The 20,082-nt window shown below is 42.9% G+C and overlaps 1 protein-coding gene across 1 annotated transcript in view; it reads left to right on the top strand.

The window, feature by feature from the left end:
* MAP2K5 (mitogen-activated protein kinase kinase 5) overlaps positions 1 to 20,082 on the top strand; it is a 1,242,853-nt gene that overhangs the window by 803,086 nt on the left and 419,685 nt on the right. The window contains exon 17 of the mRNA XM_069222863.1: positions 928 to 957. Coding sequence (XP_069078964.1) covers positions 928 to 957 — 30 coding nt within the window. The remainder of the gene's footprint in view (positions 1 to 927; positions 958 to 20,082) is intronic.

Here is a 20,082-nt window from a genome sequence, read left to right as displayed (position 1 = left end):
TGTATATGGCTCCGCTTGTCACATCCAGACACTACCTACTGGTGCGTAGGAGCAGTGCTTTTTTATTATGTTTTAAGAATCTGTTTCAATTAGTCTTTGTCTCTGTTTTTTTCTTTAGTTGTTTATGTATATTTTTCTCTTTCTATCCTTTTGCCTGTCTTTACATCTTATTAATGATTATTGATTAATCTTGCTAGAAAATTATTTATTAAAGCTCATGTTGACTTCAGAAGGTTAAAATGCTGTATCTATTCTGACATTATTCGAGGGCTACTCGTCTTTCACTGGAAAATCTGCCTACTTAGCCTTGCTAGTGGCTTTATCTTTATTTATCTGTATGTTTTTTTTCTCTTAATGCATTCGTAATCTTTTGGTACGATTCAATATAACTTTATAAACTGTATGTTTAATGGTTTTGTAAGTGTTAACCTGGTAATAAAAAGAGTGGGCAGAGGTTGATTTTTTTTACAGCATCCTCCCAGACAAATGACTGGGAGTGTCTTTATTATTCACTTGAAACTGTGCTGACGGGGTGTGCAGCTTGCTTTCTTTATCAGTGAGGACGCATGCTGTTGTACACGTTCTCGCGATGCATTGAATATATTTCTGTATATGTCTTAGAGAGAGAGAGAGAGAGGAGGAGGATTATTCAGGTATTGAGGATGAGCACTATTACGTATGACTTCTACCGGGCGGCTCCACGAGGAAGGATAGAGGCCATTACTGATAAACATTAATGCCCAGGGGGATTTTGCCAGCCTTGTCGTAACCGGTGATGATTTGAGGTAAAGCTCACGGCCCACTGCTTACCATACCTGTATGATCTCCCTTTCTCTCTCTCTCTCATTTTAATCAGTACTTGTCTAGTGGAAGTGATGCCCTCACATGCAAATCTTTAAACTCGTCAAATCTACTTTCCTTCCACAGCTTGCTCTCGGGAGATTTCCATATCCTCAGGTAAGATTTTCCATTACTGACTCGTGTCGCCATGACACTCATTGCTATGTATGAAGTGGAGGGAGTCACTGGCAGCCTCAGCAGCACACACTGAGAAACCTTTCCCCCCACCTGGGGCCTTCGCCTTCCGATGCCTTCCCGCCACTGAATACTACTGCTATTTTTGTAGGCTGCCTGTCCATCTGTGGCACCGCTTGTTCTGTTATTAGCGGCTTCTTACTCATCTCTGAAAATACTTCTCAGTGCAATGCATCTGCCTCTCCATTATTGACACTGCACCTTTGTGTAATCAAAGGATGACTGTTCATGTTTGGCACCGCTTCTTGTATTTACAGTGGGTTCCGTCACTCCAGTGCATGTGGTCTGCATATGGGGCCTATCCACAACAGTAAAAGTATATTTACTCACTTGTATAGACACTAATACACCTTGGTGTGGCTCTACTCTATACTGAACATGTACAAGTGTAGTTCGCGCTCAGGCCCCCCCAATAACTTTCGTCCACATATGCTATCCATGCCAAATGTGTTCCCTTTTTTTTCCAGCATCCTGCGTATTCTAAAGATGGAAGTTTATTTCTCCTCTGCGGCTGTATTGTGCCTTTTTTTGGGGAATTGTGTTAACCAGCCAGCAACTCTGATGGTGGGGTGGTGAAAGTGGTATTCTATTGGAATTAGCATGGCAGATTTAAATGAAGATGCGAAATTGCAACATTTTCATTTTTTGCTGCAGATAGAGGAAGAAGGTAAATTGAAGTGCTTTAGCAGGGCCACTGGAATTATGTGGCAGGAAAAGGCGAAATTATGAGGCATGGTTGACCAATTTATGTGACAAGAAAAGTCTAGGTATGAATTTACAATGCCAAATAGCTCTAACTCAAGCAAATGCGAGGCCAATTGCATTGCAAATGCTTGTTCCTGTTTTTTGTGCTTTTAACCTCCTTCCAGTTAGTGGTAGGAATAGATTTGAAATCATGGTGGATCCCGGAAAGCTATAAATTTCTGAAAAGTAGATAAAATACTGAATTCAGCATTTGGTGTATTTCTTTCAAGGTTTTCCTAAAGAAAGGAACAGCTGAAATATGTATTTTTTTAAATTGAGTTGAAATAAAAAAGCCATTTGTGTCTTCATATTTATCTGTAACTTCTTACAGCTATGGCAGATTTTCAAATGCAATATACCATTACGTCCCCTGGACCCTTCTTGTTGCGGGGATATATAGGGCTTGTGGGCTTACCAAGAAGTCTAGGTGCCCAGAGCCAACACTTGAGCTGCACCTTGCAGTGGTTTTTCATTGTATATCGGGTATACAGTCATTCATTTGGTAAAATATAAAGAGTGGAAAAACAGGTATCAAGGAAACCTATATATTTCCGAAATAGGCACATGATATGGAGTTCAGACAGTGGTTATTTGCACATCTCTGAATTTGGGCTTATGCATTGTAGCATGTGAATTAGATGGCATTTCTCAAAATTACTTTTTTCTTACAAACTGTCTTACATTTGGATGGCGCAAATGCAGAAAAAAGACAACTGTTAATAAAACGTATTTTACTTTTCTGTGTTACCCTAAGTCTCATGATAAAAATGGTACCTCACTTTTGTGGGTAGGCCTAGTGTCCCTGACAATAAACGGCCCAAAACGCAACATGGATACATCAGAATTTTCCATGCAAAACGGACCTGTTTTTGGCAAAGTGGGTAGTTGAGGTGTTTGGGCCCTACCTCAGCTGTCATCTAGGGAAACCTAGCAAACCTGTACATTTTTTTAAACTAGACACCCTGGGGATTTCAGGATGGGGTGACTTGTGTGGCTCACACAAGGTTCTGTTAACCTGAATCACATGCAAACCTCAAAATTTGACTAAAAATGCATTTTTCTTCACATTTCTGAGATGGAAAGGTCTAGAATCTGAGGGGAGCTCCAAATTCCTACCACTTGGTGTTCCCCTCGGTCTCCCAAAAAATGGTACCTCACTTGTGAAGGTGGGCCAAGAGCCTGCGACAAGGAAGGGCCAAAAGGAACCAAAGCGGGTCCAAAAGGGCAATTTTTTTCATCTGTTGTTAGGCTGACTTTGCTTTGGGCACCCACATAAGTTTATCAGTACAGATGGGGCAATGCTGGGTGGTAGGAATTTTGTGGATTCCTGTGGGTTACGGACGTTTACAGCACAGAAATGTAGGGAAAATGCACGATTTCAGAATGACTGCTGATTATTTTTTTTTGGGAGGAAGGGTTGGGGCTATTGCAATGCCCATTCTTGGCAGCCTGCACCCCGACATAAATTTTTTAAAAAAGAAACCTTGGTGCCTAGTGGGCTTTTTGTCCCCCCTGGTTTTAGATAGGGGAAGAACAACTATGCTGATTTTTTTGGGGGTGGGGGGGGAGGGGAAGGGTGGGGGGAGTTATTTTATTTTCCTGCCCTCCTTTTTCTCTATGAAAGTATGCTGCAGTATACCTGTGAGCGGCCATGTGCGGTGCTGTAGTATGCTTACAATTGTTTTGACACCTTTCAGACTATCATAACTTCATAAGTATAATTTGTGAATATCAGGAGTCGTACTTTTTTTGTGGATGTTCGTATTATCATACCCCTTCGTAAATTTCCCTAACTCCCATCCATTTTATAGGAAGTATTCCACATTTCCCAGCTTCTCCCCTTTTCCCGTCCCACATTTACTAAGAAAATGGATACCTTCATGTGCGGAGACAAGATAGAAGAGGTAGCTGTCTCCGTCCATAAGTTTGTGAATAGCATTTTGAAATATGTGAGTAGTACTACTGTACATACTACAAGATGCAGTTCGGTTCATGAATAGACCCCATTGTGTCTGTCCCTTCATCCTTGACTTTGCTCCCCCTGCACTGCTCTTTATGTATGTAATTAATCTTCTTTTTAATATATATTTTCCAATTGCCTAGGTTTACTCTTTTTTATATATGAAGCCTGCCTTCTTTCCTCTGACTGCTTCTGCTGTATATGTAGGATGCTTCTTTACCCATGCACTGCTTCCTATGTATATGCCAGGTTCCTGCCCACATCAGAATCTGCTCATGAATATAGTGTTTGCTCCTGTACATCGCTGACTGTCTAATCTGCATGTAGGAGCTGGTGGCTGTTTGCATGCCTCAGAATACGTTTCTACTGTGTTATAAGGATTGCTTAATTAGCTCTAATTCTGCACTTTGTGTAGGCTACCAGCCCATCTATCGGATGGTTTGGTGATCTAATCTTGCAGGTGTCTTCTTTTATTGGATGTGAGTGTTTTTGGTGACCATCCCACTGAGGCTGATGGTAGTAATTGTAAGGAGATCCTGCAGTATATCACATTAACATTTGTGGCCCCCGGGTTTGCACTTCAAAGGTGGGACCCCACTAAGAATACACTAATTTGCACTTACTGCTTTTCTTCTAACACAGTGGTTCTTAACCTTTTGGTTTCTGAGGACCCCCTACTTAATCATTACTGAAAACCAGGGACCCCCAGTAGATTATTACTGGAATTGGGGATGCCCACTGAGTTATTACTGGAAGCCGGGGTGTCTGGCCTAAGCATTTTCGATGATTTGAACCGCTAAACGATTAAAAAACAGTGCAGAAACAAGCATTCATAAAACAAATTCACAAAAGATGAATCTGTTTTTTAAAATTCACAATCAAATATAACAAACATCAAAACTGTAATTTCAATAACCGAGTCGGAGTGTTTCTAAATTCAGTTGAGGCCACTTATCGTCCATGCTCTGTTCTGTATGATGCACTTGCACTGCACTCACGAACCAATTTGAGGACACCAACGCAATTATTAGTCTCCAATTGTACATTTCTTAATATTTACAAAACATTTTAAACTTTGAAATTGTACTTTTTGACTTCATTGTTTTTATACTATTTATGATTCAGTTAATATTATTTAATTTTCTGAGTAATCACAGACCTCCCCCCACGTCCGAGTAGGCTTCGTGGACCCCCAGGGGTTCTCGGACCCCAAGTTGGGAAGCACTGTTCTAATGCATTTATCACTGTTTGGGCATTTTGTAGCGTGACATTATTTTATGCTGGTTACTTGTATTAGTTTTATTATTTGGTATTTGTGTAGCACACAGTCGGCCATTAGTATCACACCTGCTTCACCCTAAGTTGAATTTATGGCAGAGCAGTGAAGTCGACATTGGAGGAAAGAAAAGTACATTGACGTGTGGATGGAAGAGAAAGCCTAAACTGACGAACAGAAGTGGGTAATTGGTGAGATATACTTTAGGATGGTTACAATGAGAACAGACGTGTGAAACAGCAATTTAATTGGCTAAGGAAGAGGGAACATTTCCTCGAAGTAGGCAGATTTAGAATGCAAGGGAAGATGGTTCCATTCCCCACCTAGGCCTCCTCTTTCAAAAGAAATTGTCATTGCAATGTCATTTCCTTCCTCCTTCAGCAAAGTAAGGTTCTCTTTCCCTATAATGACCACCCACCAGTGAATCATTTGAAGGAGGGAGCATCTGGATGTGTGCATCTTTGACATTCTCGAGAAAGTGATGCCACTGTACTTCGACCCTAGCACAGACATTAGCCAAGCTCGCCGGATTGGGCCACCAATCCCACCTGGCCTAACACTGTCTTGTTCAGGTCCCTGGCCCGCTTGATGGTAGGGACCCGGGGCCCAGTAAGGCTGGCTATGGGCATTATGGTGGCATTTCTGTCACTTGTGGGGTGGAACCACAATTCCTTTAAGACTGTCATCCAGAATTTGCTCCAAGCCAGATATATCTCAGTCCCATGCCCTCACTTACCCTTAACAATTGTACTATCCTAGTACCCTGGAGTGATCCATTATGTGATGGAGCCTTGTAAACCTAACCTTTATTTGCCTTATAGAGTAGTTGCTGCTTCAGAGTATTCTGAAAATGATTGAGGTCCAGTAACTTCTTTTATGAATTGGTAATAAGTCCCAGAGCCTAGACCCAAACACAGAAGTGTCCGTGTGGCATGAAATTGAATTTTGGAAGTTGTTAGCAGGTAACTAATCAACAATTTCTTCTTGACATGTAAATTGTTACTTTTTCCTTATGCACCAAAGTAATTGGGGCACTCCTTAATGAAGACAGTAGACACTACCCTGACATTTATTCTGTATTAGATTTTTTGAATGCACACGGGCCAAGCTCCAGAAACATGGTTTGAGTCTTTACACCTATAAAAAATCCTTTTGTTAAGTTTCTATAGTAAGCTTCTAACCCTTCTGCTACTTTTCCAGATATTTATCCACAAGGTCTTTGTGAAGAGAATTAACATAGCTTAAGCAAACTGGACCTACGGTTGCTCTGCACCCTGGAAACAAATGGAGTGGTGCGATGTAAAGTCTGCAGCTTTAAACAGTGTAAAAGCATAGACCTGAGTGAAAACGCCCAAACCCGTAACGTGCTACAGATATAGTGGAAGAGTTTAGAAAAGAGGGTGATCTTGGCTGGTATAGTAGCTGTTGATGATGCAGAGGGACTGGGTCGTTCAGACATAATATACCAATAATCAACTGAAGGCCACCAGTGCCACGATCTTCAAAAAAGAGTTATCTGTGGTTATTGGTTCGCCAGTGCTGCATGTGATGCTCATGTTGGGTGTCCATGACCAGGAGTAGTGAAGCACTGGTAGTGACAGTGTAGACATACTCTTTCTGAGGGCGGTATTCAATTTGCTTATTTATAAATTGTGTGGCATAGAAATTGTCGAACATACTAGTGGCAGGGCTCAGACCAGCAAATATACAATTTCATATAAAAACCCAAGCTCAGCAACCAAGTTTAACAAAACCTGAACGAGGCTAAAATAAAAGTTATCCGCTGAATAAAACAGTCTAAAATAGTCCTAAACCTGTGTAAAATTAGCAACAATTTAAAAAAAGCTTAAAACCTCGCCACAAATATATAAAGTACTACAGTGCCTGCAAGAAAAAGAAAAGGTCAACGCGATTATCCCTATACCTCTCCCTGGGACCTGGATTGTCAGTATCCATAATTTCTTAACTTGTTACTGGGCTGCTTAGCCTGTGCTCCTGCTCAGGGTGCAGAGTTACCAGGGCAAAATTTAAAAGAACAGCGTGTTCCTTCTCCGTCACAGTGACTTCCTCCTCCCAATATACTGGTCCGTCAAGAGTTCTGTAACTTTGAATAGGATAGTCTTATTGTTACCAAGTAACAACCACCGCTGGCTAGTCTCTTTTATGTCCAATAAAATGCTTCATTTCCCTTTTGATAGTCATTAAAGTGTGTATTTTTACTAGCATATTGACTTTCTTCATACATTTGGCCCTGTATTCTGACTGGTTTTTTGAAGACGAATTCCCAATTCCTTCCTCAAGTCTTAGTTCTTTTTTTTCCATTTCATACAATTTTTATTAGAATTGTGTGTAGAGCAGAATTATGTAAACTGACCCGGAGTGGAGAGAAGAAAAGTAGCATGTATACGAACAAAAATTGAATAAGTACAAATATACAGCAGTAAATTGCATAATATACTTTAAAGTAAATCCCAGTTTTAAAATTATACGAGGAACAATAAAAGAAAAAGAAGAGAGAGTAGAGTTACGGGAGTGGGGAGACTATAGGAAACAATTGAGAGGAAGGGGGGGCATGTATGGTAGTTCCTAGGGGTGTGCGAATGGTGAGCACGTCCTAATACAAAGTGGTAAAACGGGTGGATGAGATGGTGTCATGATGTAAAAATGGTAGAATTTGTCAAATTTGTCGAGGATTTAGGGTGAATGTATAATTGTCGAGCCTTTCCCGTATTTTATATTTTTCCTCAGATCCATTTTCAGGAAAGTGTTTAATGAGTTGCAGGCACAAAAAATGAAATGTGTCCAATGCAAATCATAAGTGAACGGATAGCTGATTGAGGTATTTCCACTCTGAAAGTACAGATTTAAGGTCAATTGTTATGCGAATGTCTAGAAGGAGGAGCTCCTCTTTACCCAAAAAGTCGGTGATTTCGGGCAGGAAAACCCCTAGTTCAATAGAGGCAAGGTCAAGTGGCCATCCAATGTTTAAAATGTATGAGATAGTTGTACTGACTTCTTTCCAGAATTTGCTAGAGAAATCACAGTATAGCCAAATCTTAGTTTTCAATACAGACCTCAACACGTGCCCCACATTCTTGAATGCTAATTGTGGTCCTGCTAAATAACGATGGTGTGAGGTATTTTCCAAGTGAGCAGTTACCACACCATTACAAGTTTTCCTACGCAGCAGGGCATGAAATGAACGTTCATAATTTGCATACCTAATATGTGCATGTTTTGCCACTTTTTCAGCAATTTTTCGCTTTCAAATCATACCAGCTTTTTCTGGTGGAAGGTGGAAGGGTAACATTCATATGGTCATTATTGCAAAATTCATATTTCCGATTTGGATGCAAATGGGAGTTTGTACTTAAATCAGGATTTGTGGATTGATGTGAATGAGTCTCTCCACTTGCTTGGGCTTGTACTCAATTTTTGTGTTACATTTCCTCATTAGACTATTTTTAGTTAACTGAGCGTTCAAACCACAAAATTGCAAATGGAGTTTGGTTGTGCCAATAAAATGATATTAGGTAAAGTGTCGTCCAATGATATGGAGTATGTCACCAAAGCAGTTTTACCTGGGGAGAGAGAATCTTTAATCCCTGTCAGGAAGCCATGTAACAGCTCGGTCCATCCCTGACAAATGGTGAGTTTGGGGGCATCTTCATTCCTCCCTCTTAGCATTCTCTCCCTGCCTTAGCCAGGCTGTCAATGATTGGTGCAGGCTATCACAGCGGAAGATGGTGAGCTTTCCAATGCAGAGTGGCGCCATGCTTCGCAAGGAGCAAGACTAAGTCTTAGGACAGGACTCTAATTCTTCTTAGTGCACATTTAGGACTGTAAAGCACAGGTCTCCCAGCTACGTAAAGTGATAACCCCTGTTGCAGGAGAGAGTTGTGAGGTAACTGTTGACCAAAATAGTGGCAAGGACTGGCATGACAGGCCATATGGAGCAAATCAGGGCCTAGAAAAAAACAGCGAGCTTCTGCCCCAGGGAAAAACTCCTTTATCTTTGCATGAGTGGGGTATACCCTATGCAGCATATAACATTAGATGAGTTTAAACCTTATTTTTTTAGGGGGAAAGCCAGCATCCTTTTCTGTTCTTTGTCATGGAATGTCCCTCAATTTCTTTATCCCACTTATCTTGGAAATTAGTTAGAGAATACTGGACTGGGACGGCTCACCAATGGCCTTGGCTAGCCAGCTAGTAGGCCTGTAGCCATTGCCCATAGTGTGAGGGTATTGTATAACAGTGTGGATGTGTGGCTCCGCCATCACAGTGTTTCAACCAGTATGCAATATGTGGACCATAGTCTGATGTTAGGAACTCCCCCATGTGAATATTGAATTGCTCTGTTAAAACATCGAAGTTGTTCAGGTTGCCATTCTGAAAAAGGTCACCCATAGTTATAATATCCTCTGAGTGCCAGTGTTGTAAATCAGTGTGTCTCCCTTGAGTACCCTGGTTCGTGGTTCTGCCCAGTAAGGGGTGGCAGCTGTGCAAGGAGTGGTCAGGGCTGCAATATGTAAGACTGTTCGGAAGCAGCAGTGCACTGTCCAGATCCGATGAAGGTGAAGATGGTTTAGGCAGTGTAAAATCCTTTCCAGTCACCAGGATGTGAGCACCATGGTAGTGTCGTCTAGGTGGTGTTCAGTCAGTCAGCGACTCACCCATTGCAGCTGCACCTCCGAGTAGTAACAGTGGAAGTTTGGAACCCCAAACCTCCCCTGTCCATGAGCAATCTAAGCTTCACCAGTGCGTGAAAACAATTCACCAGTAAATGCGGCGGCACATTAGTGAATACTAGAGACACAGAAGCAAGATCATTTTGGACAGCGCGATTCTGACCATCACCATGAGCAAATGGTTTCTCAAGAATGCAAATTGCCTCAGGGTCGCTAATACCGTTCTGGTAATATTGTAAACCAGTAAGTATGCTGCATTGTGATAAATCCGGACCTCTAGATACTGAACATTCGGGGCTGCCAACTAAGTGCCCCATCTCCCAGAATGTCTATTCTGGTTGCTGAAGTGCCAGGGAACAGAGATAACAAACATGATTTTTTTTGTTAATTAACCCAAAAGCCTGACCCTTTGGCAAAGGGACTGAGAATTTGTCATTTTTAACTGATCTGCTGTTGTGTCCTGGATATACTGCAACATGTCATTGGCGTAGGGGGTTTGATTTCTGTGACCAAGAGGGATACCCTGTCGGGCCCCTACCGTCCAATGCAAGCTAATGGCCACTGGCTCCACTGCCAAGACAAAAAGGAGAAGGGATAGTGGGCAGCCCTGCTTGGTGCCCCTCTGAGGGGTTGTTCCACCTGAAGCGAGGGTCCGCATCTGAACCTGTGCTGTTGATGCAGTGTAAAGGAGTTCAATAATGCATATTATGTGCTTTCCTAGACCATATTTTTCAAGCAGGGCAAAAAGGTAGGTCAGGTGCTTAGCTATGTATTCATGACAGGAGTAAAGCTGCAAATTTGTGTGTGTTCAACATCCACTGACAGTGGATCCACCCGGAAAGTCCTACAACCCCCCCACAGCTGGGAGAAAATGTTTTGCACAGAAATTCTATACTAATAATGAAACAATTTAATCCCCAAATCGTGTTAGCGAGTCCTGGATTCCACCCTTATTTCTGTGAATCGAGATTGGAATTTTGCCCTCGTAAATTACTTTTGTATGCACCAAAGGTGAGTTGTAGAATTTCATTGATTGGTAACATATTTATATCTATTTTGTTCAGAATTATGCCGATCTGTCACTTTTATCGACAGATTCGTTATAAAAGTTATTTTTTTATTTCTGGAGAATATTCTGGTTTGTAAATCATAACCTGTCTTTTTAACTACACAGCAAATACGGTTTAGAACGTCCCATTGTTTTAAGCTCTTACCGATGGATGCAAGTATGTTTGTAAAGCACAATTCGTTGATGTCCCATAATATAGATTTGAGTTAAACATCCGTTACAGTGAGATGACTAAGATCATAATTTAAATAAATCTTTACTGCTAAAAACATGAATCTGTATTCTCCCACCTACTATTCTTTTGCCCACTTAATTATTTGCAAACGACTGTATCTCGAGTGACCTCCATTTTTAACTCCTTCAGTTTGTCATCCCTGATGTGACAGGGTACCTATCTTGCATTGGAAATTGTTAGGTGCTGCACTTTTCTATGCTGCCAAGTAGCGCTGCCTCCGAGACACCGGGGCAATCCCTCGAATGATGCTGCCTGGTTTTCAGAGTGTTAACGCGTCCCTTTATGATATTTTATTACACATCAGGACTCGTTTTAGGTCAGTGAATCTTTTGACCCAGTTGAGAGACACCTTAGGACGAGATAGCTAATCAATATGTCAATCAATACATCAATAATGTCATCAATATTTATCACAACAATGCATTTCACTTTAGTCAAAGTCATTAATCAATTCAAAGGCACTACCATGACCTTTCAGCCACGAATAACCACACCTTGTTTAGTAGAATTTTATGAATTTTATTCCCTATTAATTACAATCTAATAGCAAATGCGTTAATCTCAACACCAAGAAACATAATAGCATAGTCACAATATGGCAACTTTGATAAGCTTTCATGAAGGCGAAAATCGCAAACATCAGAACATAACACGGCGTGAACATAGATCAATTTTTGCAGAGTGTCAATAACACGTCAGTTTCAACAAAGCATAGTTTCGGTCGTTTGTCTATTTGCGTCAGTTTGATGAACACCTGTCCTAACCACTGATTAACATTCGCATGTTGGGCTTCATGCAAAACAATTTAGAACACTAATTTGGAAAACATCTAGCTAAGGTCTCTGTCAAAAGCAAGCAGTTGGTACCTAGAAAGGAAAAGCAAACAGACAAATCACAAATGCATTGTCATAATTACCCTCCAAGGATTAGGTCAGCGCACAGGTTCAGTCTTCGTCTTCAGGACATCAGTCAAATCACCATCAGTCAGAACTCACTTTCCCCATAAGGAGGTAAAGTGTAAAATGGACAATCTAAGGGTGAGGATGGTTTAAGTAAACCACCAAGTCACCAAACAGAGTGACAGAGTTTCTGGATAAAATCAATAGCATTCCCTAACCCACCTGAATGACCTCCCTGTGACATGGGTTTTTATCCCTTTTTCGTTGTACATTCCCCCAAAATTCTATTGGACATTCGTTATACCCCACTATCTTTAACCTATCAAATAAGCATTATGTAATCCTAATCTTCACCCCATATTATTTTACAAGTCTTTGATTGGTCTTCGTAATTGACGTCTTCAGAAGTGGCACGTCCGGTATGATTTCATCTTTTTGTAATTCTTTGCACATCTTTTGGTCAGCAGTTCCATTGTCTTCACCGGTTTGAATGACCTTGTACATTACATTAATCTACACTGTTTCAATTCATTTTAACATTTATTTTGCAAGACGATGAGAAGCGGTGGGAAACGGATTTACATGGTTACATTCATCTTCCAAAAAGAACTTGCAGGGTCATGTACCCTGTGAGTCAGCACACTGAAAAATAGAAAAATGCATTTAATATGAGAGCCAAGCAGTTAAGATGCAGCTCATGCTAACTTAAGCCCTATGAGGTTTTCAATACAGATTTAATAACGCAAATGTTAGTACAGGGAGTGCAGAATTATTAGGCAAGTTGTATTTTTGAGGATTAATTTTATTATTGAACAACAACCATGTTCTCAATGAACCCAAAAAACTCATTAATATCAAAGCTGAATATTTTTGGAAGTAGTTTTTAGTTTGTTTTTAGTTTTAGCTATGTTAGGGGGATATCTGTGTGTGCAGGTGACTATTACTGTGCATAATTATTAGGCAACTTAACAAATAAAAATATATACCCATTTCAATTATTTATTATTACCAGTGAAACCAATATAACATCTCAACATTCACAAATATACATTTCTGACATTCAAAAACAAAACAAAAACAAATCAGTGACCAATATAGCCACCTTTCTTTGCAAGGACACTCAAAAGCCTGCCATCCATGGATTCTGTCAGTGTTTTGATCTGTTCACCATCAACATTGCGTGCAGCAGCAACCACAGCCTCCCAGACACTGTTCAGAGAGGTGTACTGTTTTCCCTCCTTGTAAATCTCACATTTGATGAGGGACCACAGGTTCTCAATGGGGTTCAGATCAGGTGAACAAGGAGGCCATGTCATTAGATTTCCTTCTTTTATACCCTTTTTTGCCAGCCACGCTGTGGAGTACTTGGACGCGTGTGATGGAGCATTGTCCTGCATGAAAATCATGTTTTTCTTGAAGGATGCAGACTTCTTCCTGTACCACTGCTTGAAGAAGGTGTCTTCCAGGAACTGGCAGTAGGACTGGGAGTTGAGCTTGACTCCATCCTCAACCCGAAAAGGCCCCACAAGCTCATCTTTGATGATACCAGCCCAAACCAGTACTCCACCTCCACCTTGCTGGCGTCTGAGTCGGACTGGAGCTCTCTGCCCTTTACCAATCCAGCCACGGGCCCTTCCATCTGGCCCATCAAGACTCACTCTCATTTCATCAGTCCATAAAACCTTAGAAAAATCAGTCTTGAGATATTTCTTGGCCCAGTCTTGACGTTTCAGCTTGTGTGTCTTGTTCAGTGGTGGTCGTCTTTCAGCCTTTCTTACCTTGGCCATGTCTCTGAGTATTGCACACCTTGTGCTTTTGGGCACTCCAGTGATGTTGCAGCTCTGAAATATGGCCAAACTGGTGGCAAGTGGCATCGTGGCAGCTGCACGCTTGACTTTTCTCAGTTCATGGGCAGTTATTTTGCGCCTTGGTTTTTCCACACGCTTCTTGCGACCCTGTTGACTATTTTGAATGAAACGATTGATTGTTCGATGATCACGCTTCAGAAGCTTTGCAATTTTAAGAGTGCTGCATCCCTCTGCAAGATATCTCACTATTTTTGACTTTTCTGAGCCTGTCAAGTCCTTCTTTTAACCCATTTTGCCAAAGGAAAGGAAGTTGCCTAATAATTATGCACACCTGATATAGGGTGTTGATGTCATTAGACCACACCCCTTCTCATTACAGAGATGCACATCACCTAATATGCTTAATTGGTAGAAGGCTTTCGAGCCTATACAGCTTGGAGTAAGACAACATGCATAAAGAGGATGATGTGGTCAAAATACTCATTTGCCTAATAATTCTGCACTCCCTGTATAAGCTCATTTGAATGTAACATAAACATTTTGGTCATCATTATTAGTTTGCGTATACATTGGTGGCCACTCTTCGTGGTCACAATTCAAGCGCACGTCTATGCAAAATTGCTGTTATTATAGTTTCTATGCGGCATCATCACACCTTAATTCATAAACATTTCATGTTAATATAGATTATATAAGCTACGCTCTCTCAAGAGAAATGCTGATACTAGCAGGAGAAACAGGAGCAGTGATACAGTGCGAGTTGTAACTTTCCACCCAATTCATAGACAAATCCAGCAACACTCGAAGTGGAGATTCTGCCTGCTCCCGGGAGCACAGTACCACTTGGTGGATCACACTTATATACTTACAGTTTGTGGCATGTACATCCAGTCGCGGCTCGCAGAAGGGGTGGGGCAACGCACGGGGGAAAGAAACATTTAAATAATAATTAAAAAAACACACTTACCTTGCTCGCTGCCTCACCGTTCAATCCGCTGCTCTGCTTCCCCAACAGTCTGTTTCAAGGCCAGCCCTTACTTGTACCAGTACTGCAAGTGACCATCACCGTGGATGCTTCCCTCACCAGGTGGGGGGCGCATTTACAGAACATAACTGTTCAGGGCATGTGAATACTCAACCCACTGGTTTTCTTCATCACCTACCAGGAGCTACTGGCCATCCAATTAGCGATCAAAGTCTTCTTCAGCCACATCCAACACCAAAAACACTGAAAGACCAAGCTTCGCCTTCAGGTTCCCACAGTCCATGGGCAATGCATTATAGATTAACTGGTCAGAGATATTTGCCTATGCTTTTCCGCCTCTCCCACTCCTTTCATTTGTGGTTCTGAGACTTCAGTAAACATCCGTCACTCTCATCCTAGGACCTCCCACATGGGCCAGGTAACTCTGATTCACCACCCTGCTTTGTCTATCCCAAGTGCTCCACGAGAAGCTGCCCAGCCGGCTAGACCTTCTTAGCCAGAACCAGAGCACAGTCAAGCATCCGAATCCCATGCAGCTCAATCTCGCAATTTGGCTCTTGAAGACCTAGAATTTGGCTACCTCAATCTCCCTCCTGAGTGTATGACTAGCCTCACAAAGGCCTACCGTGCAGGCCTTCCCTGCAGCCAAATGGAAATGATTTGTCCATTATTGTCTCCTCAAACAAATCGACCCTCTCAAGCCGACCGTACAAGACATAGGGGGTCATTCTGACCCTGGCGGTCAGGCCAACGACCGCGGAAGCACCGCCAACAGGCTGGCGGTGCTTCCATGGGCATTCTGACCGCGGCGGTACAGCCGCGGTCAGAAACGGGAAACCGGCGGTGTCCCGTCGGTTTCCCGCTGCCCCTGGGAATCCTCCACGGCGGCGCTGCAAGCAGCGCCGCCATGGGGATTCCGACACCCTTCCCGCCAGCCTGGTTCTGACGGTTTCCACCGCCAGAACCTGGCTGGCGGGAATGGGTGTCGTGGGGCCCCCTAACAGGGCCCCACATAGATTTTCAGTGTCTGCGTGGCAGACACTGAAAATCGCGACGGGTGCAACTGCACCCGTCGCACCCCTTCCACTCCGCCGGCTCCATTCGGAGCCGGCATCCTCGTGGAAGGAGGTTTCCCACTGGGCGGGCGGGCGGCCTTCTGGCGGTCGCCCGCCAGCCCAGCGGGAAACTCAGAATGACTGCTGCGGTCTTTCGACCGCGGTACGGTCTTCTGGCGGTTCCCGCCAGGCCGGCGGCATCCGTCGCCGGCGGGGGTCAGAATGACCCCCATAGTCTGCCTCCTGCTTCGCTTACTGATGTCACATCTCACCTACATGTTTATCCAACTGCACTTAGCTTCACTTGAAGCCTGCCTTTACTATTCAAGGTGCCTGTGACTAAGGCCTTCATGGAAGAACTGGAACAGGTCATCCCACCCAGGGTACCACTGGCCCCTGTCTGGAGCCTCAACATTGTTCCCACACAACTCATGGGCCCTCCCTTTGAACCCGACCATTCGTGCTCCCTACAATTTCTCTCTGGAAAAGTGGCTTTCCTAGTTAGTGGCCATAACCTTCCTCAGGCGTATAAGTGAGCTTCAAGCTGTTACCCTCCAGGAACTTTTCTTTCATGTCCACAATGATAAGGTCATCCTTAGGACAAACCCAATATTTCCCTTTAAGGTGGTATCTTCTTTCCACCTGAACTAGGCCATTAAACTCCCAGTGTTCTTCCCACACTTGAATTCTGTGGCAGAAAGGGCCCTTCACACACAAGCATCGAGAGCCACTCTCATTTATTACATTGACAGAGCAAAAGCGACATGCTCTCTCCAAATCGGGCATAGTCCGTGGTTGGTCAAATGTATTCAAACCTGATATGCTAAACCCAAGAAGCAGTTGCCCTCCCCACCCAGACTCAATGCTACCTGCAAAAAGAGGGCATCCATGGCTAGATGACATATGTAAAGCAGCTACCAGGTCCACCCCATACAGTTTCACCAAACATTATTGTGTGGATGTGTTATTTCACCAACAAACTAACACTGGCCAGGCTGTTCTACATACACTTTTTCAGGCCTCTGCAACATTCTCTGGCTAGCCACTGCTCAGGAGAGACCTGCTTTACAGTCTATGTTGAGCATATGCATCTACAGCTACACATGCCATGAAAAGATAATGTTACCCTTTAAGCATCTGTTTGTGGCATGTAGTTCTGTAGCTACACATGCACCTACCATCCCTCCCTGGAAGCCTCTAGTTGTTGCACTTACCAGTAATAGGAGAGTTTACTATACCCGGGGACTCAAAAGACTTCTTTGAAGAAAAACAAGTGATACACATCCAACCCTAGCATTTGATGGCAGGTGTATGCAAAACATATGCATCTACAATATAACAGCTACTTTTTTCTCCTTCTTTTGGTTGCTGCCTGATGCCATTACCAGTTGCTTTGCCACACCCTCCCAAGGCAAGATGAACGTCTCTGCAGGCATTCTTTGTGATTTTACCAGTTACGACTCCTAACTGAACTTCTTTCCCAGAGCTGAACTTGAGGAGGCTATGTCCAGTGATGTGCATTGAACTTTAAGGCACCAGACTGTTGAGCTAGACTGGGGTAGCTCTTACTGCTACATACTGTTTGCTTTCACTGACTGGCCCTTTAAAGAAAAAAGTAGTATAACCTTTGATGTTGCAAGCCACCTCTGCTTCAGGCAGTGCTGTATTTTAATCATAACGGTTTTCTGAGGGATTCGCATGGCAAGCTATTGAAACACGTTTGGAGTCATAACTCCTCTGCCCTTAGGGCTAGACATTTAAAGTCATATAGTGTGTGATTTTTTTTTTTTTTTTTTAAACTAAGGAAGTATCCTGATCCCTGGACAGTGACGAGAAAATACTTTACCAACTATAAGCACTTTCCCATAATTCTCATTCAGGACAAAGACGTGGAGGAAAGACCTGACAGCACCAAGCCAGTGTGATCTTAACACTGTTCTATACATCAAGCACTGTGTCTACTTATGAACTCCTGCTCATTGGCAGTACATGATGAATCCAAAGCATGAATTATGGGTTACAAGGTACCCCTGTAGAACAGGAAGTATTCCCGGAGCTAAATGTTGCTATGACAATATACAGTTCAGACAGGATTTCATTACAAGACCGAAGGCTAGCATTACGCATGTGTTATAAATTAGTTCTCTGTCCGAGTAGGAACCACACACCTAGTCATGGCAAGTAAGATACACATTAAAGGTTTAACTGTGCTCACCCTCTGGTAGCTTGGCACAGAGCAGCCAGGCTTAACTAAAGAGGCAATGTGTAAAGTATTTGTGCACACACACAGTAACATAGTGAATACCCCACAAAAGGGCTCCACACCAGTTTAGAAACATAGCCAATATTTATCTGAGTCAAACAAGACCAAAACGACAAACATCCAACATACACAAGTCAAGTTATGAGTTTTTAAAGGTTAAATCAAAATGCAGTGCGTAGAAGATACTAGCTCCAACCGGAGCTATCTGGTTGCATGGACCTGGGCAAATCCAAAAGTGCAGTTCGACCGCAGTGGAGCACGGGCCGGATACAGAAACTATGCAAACCCACGGACAGTACCTTTGTTGAGTTGATGCTTGGTGACTATGCGTTGATCCTGAGGAGGGGATGTGCTGTGCTTCAGGCGATGTGTTGTTTCCTGGTTTGGCAATGTCATTGATGCGTCAGTGTCCAGAAGCGATGAGTACTGGTTCTGATGCAAAGGTGCTGCGTCGGCCAAGCCAGGGCTGGACTGTAAGTCGGGCCCATTGCATTACGCAGTTGACTAGCGGTGTCCGCGGCTTCAGTGCAGGCAGAGGCAAATCAACGTTTCTGCAGGGGGGTGTGACGGTTCCAAGTGACGCACTAATAATGTTGCATCAGTTCTCGTGTTGCAGCACTACACTCACCTCCTAGGGCCAAGGACTAGATTTGGCACCACTTGACAGAGCAGGACTCACAGCAGTGGAGCCCAGGTGCTGGTAGCAACATGCAGGGGAAGTCTTTGATATCCCTGATACTTCTGAAACAGGAAACAATCTCAGTGAGGCCCTTGCAGAAACTTTAGTTTGCATGATGTAGAGAGTTAGATGCAGTCCTCTCACTCCCAGGCAAGAAGTAGCAGGCAGCAGGCCAACACAGCATAGCAAACAGCAATGTGGCAGTCCCTCCTTGACACCACCATGCTCCTTCTTCCTGATAGAATGTCCTCAGCAGGGGTGTGAATTTAATAAAATATCTACTTGTCCATGGGACAGGTTACTTCTTAGATCTACTTGCCCTGTAATAAAATCTACTTGTCCTTTTGGTGCCACATATTGCGGTGACAAATTATGACCGCAATCTCATTATGTAAGCTCCGATAATAGCCTCTCTAATTATGTCAGGGCTACTTCTATAGTAGGGCTTGAATACTTGCAATTTCAATCCCTACTATAGCAATTTCCTTTTTTTGCCACCTTTCCACAGATCTACATACTACATACTGGGACTGGAGGAAGCAGTAAGCAATAGTTCCAGGGCTGGAATGCCTTTGAGTCTGCAAACCTACTAACTTGCATGTTTTAAGGATTTTCACCAGCTCTTTGCTAATCTTTTCCCATAATGAGAAAGGTTGGAAATTTACTCCTGACGACCAGAAGTAGAAGTTCTTACAGGGGTGGGAAAAAGAGGTTGGAGGGAAAGTGAACTTGTAAACGCTCAATAGATTTTCACATGAGCAAATCTACATGTGCATATTTGCTCGTGCTAAAATACAGTTCACAAATATTTTCTAGGAATACGATTTCCTGGTCTACTTCTGTAAGTTCTTGTGAATTCATGAAAGCCAGTAATTCAAAGACACATACCATGGGTGCACTTTAGTGACTTTCTTTAAGAATCGAGTCCCTAATTAGATCTGGTGTTAACAAAGAAATTTTGGTCCAGATTCAAGAAATCTTGCGCCCCCCTAACACCACCATGTGTGCCCCGTATTTAAGATATGGCGCTCCATGGGGGTATTAGGTACAGTGACGTCAAACTTTTTTACGCTATTGTGGCGCTTTGCTCCACTAGCACCAAAAATTCTGACGCTAGTGGAGCAAAGTGCAAGGAGGTTCATTCATTCAATGGGTGTGTTCTTTTAACGCCTGCTTTCAGCAGGTATTAAAAATGTCGATAAAAGTGGCACAATGAAATCTCGTAGATTTCATTGCGCCATTTTTGCGGGCCTCCTTGCCGGAATGCTCCCTTTGCATACATTATGCATGGCGCATGCATTATGTGGTGCAAAGGGTCGCAAAGTGGTGCAGTGCATGCATTGCGCCACTTTGTAGGGATGGTGTGGTGTTTTTGGCAATCCA

Source organism: Pleurodeles waltl, chromosome 3_1 (genome assembly GCF_031143425.1).
Source record: "Pleurodeles waltl isolate 20211129_DDA chromosome 3_1, aPleWal1.hap1.20221129, whole genome shotgun sequence".
NCBI lineage: Eukaryota > Metazoa > Chordata > Amphibia > Caudata > Salamandridae > Pleurodeles > Pleurodeles waltl.
Note: the sequence above shows the minus strand (reverse complement) of the source record. Positions and strands in the feature narration are given on the sequence as shown.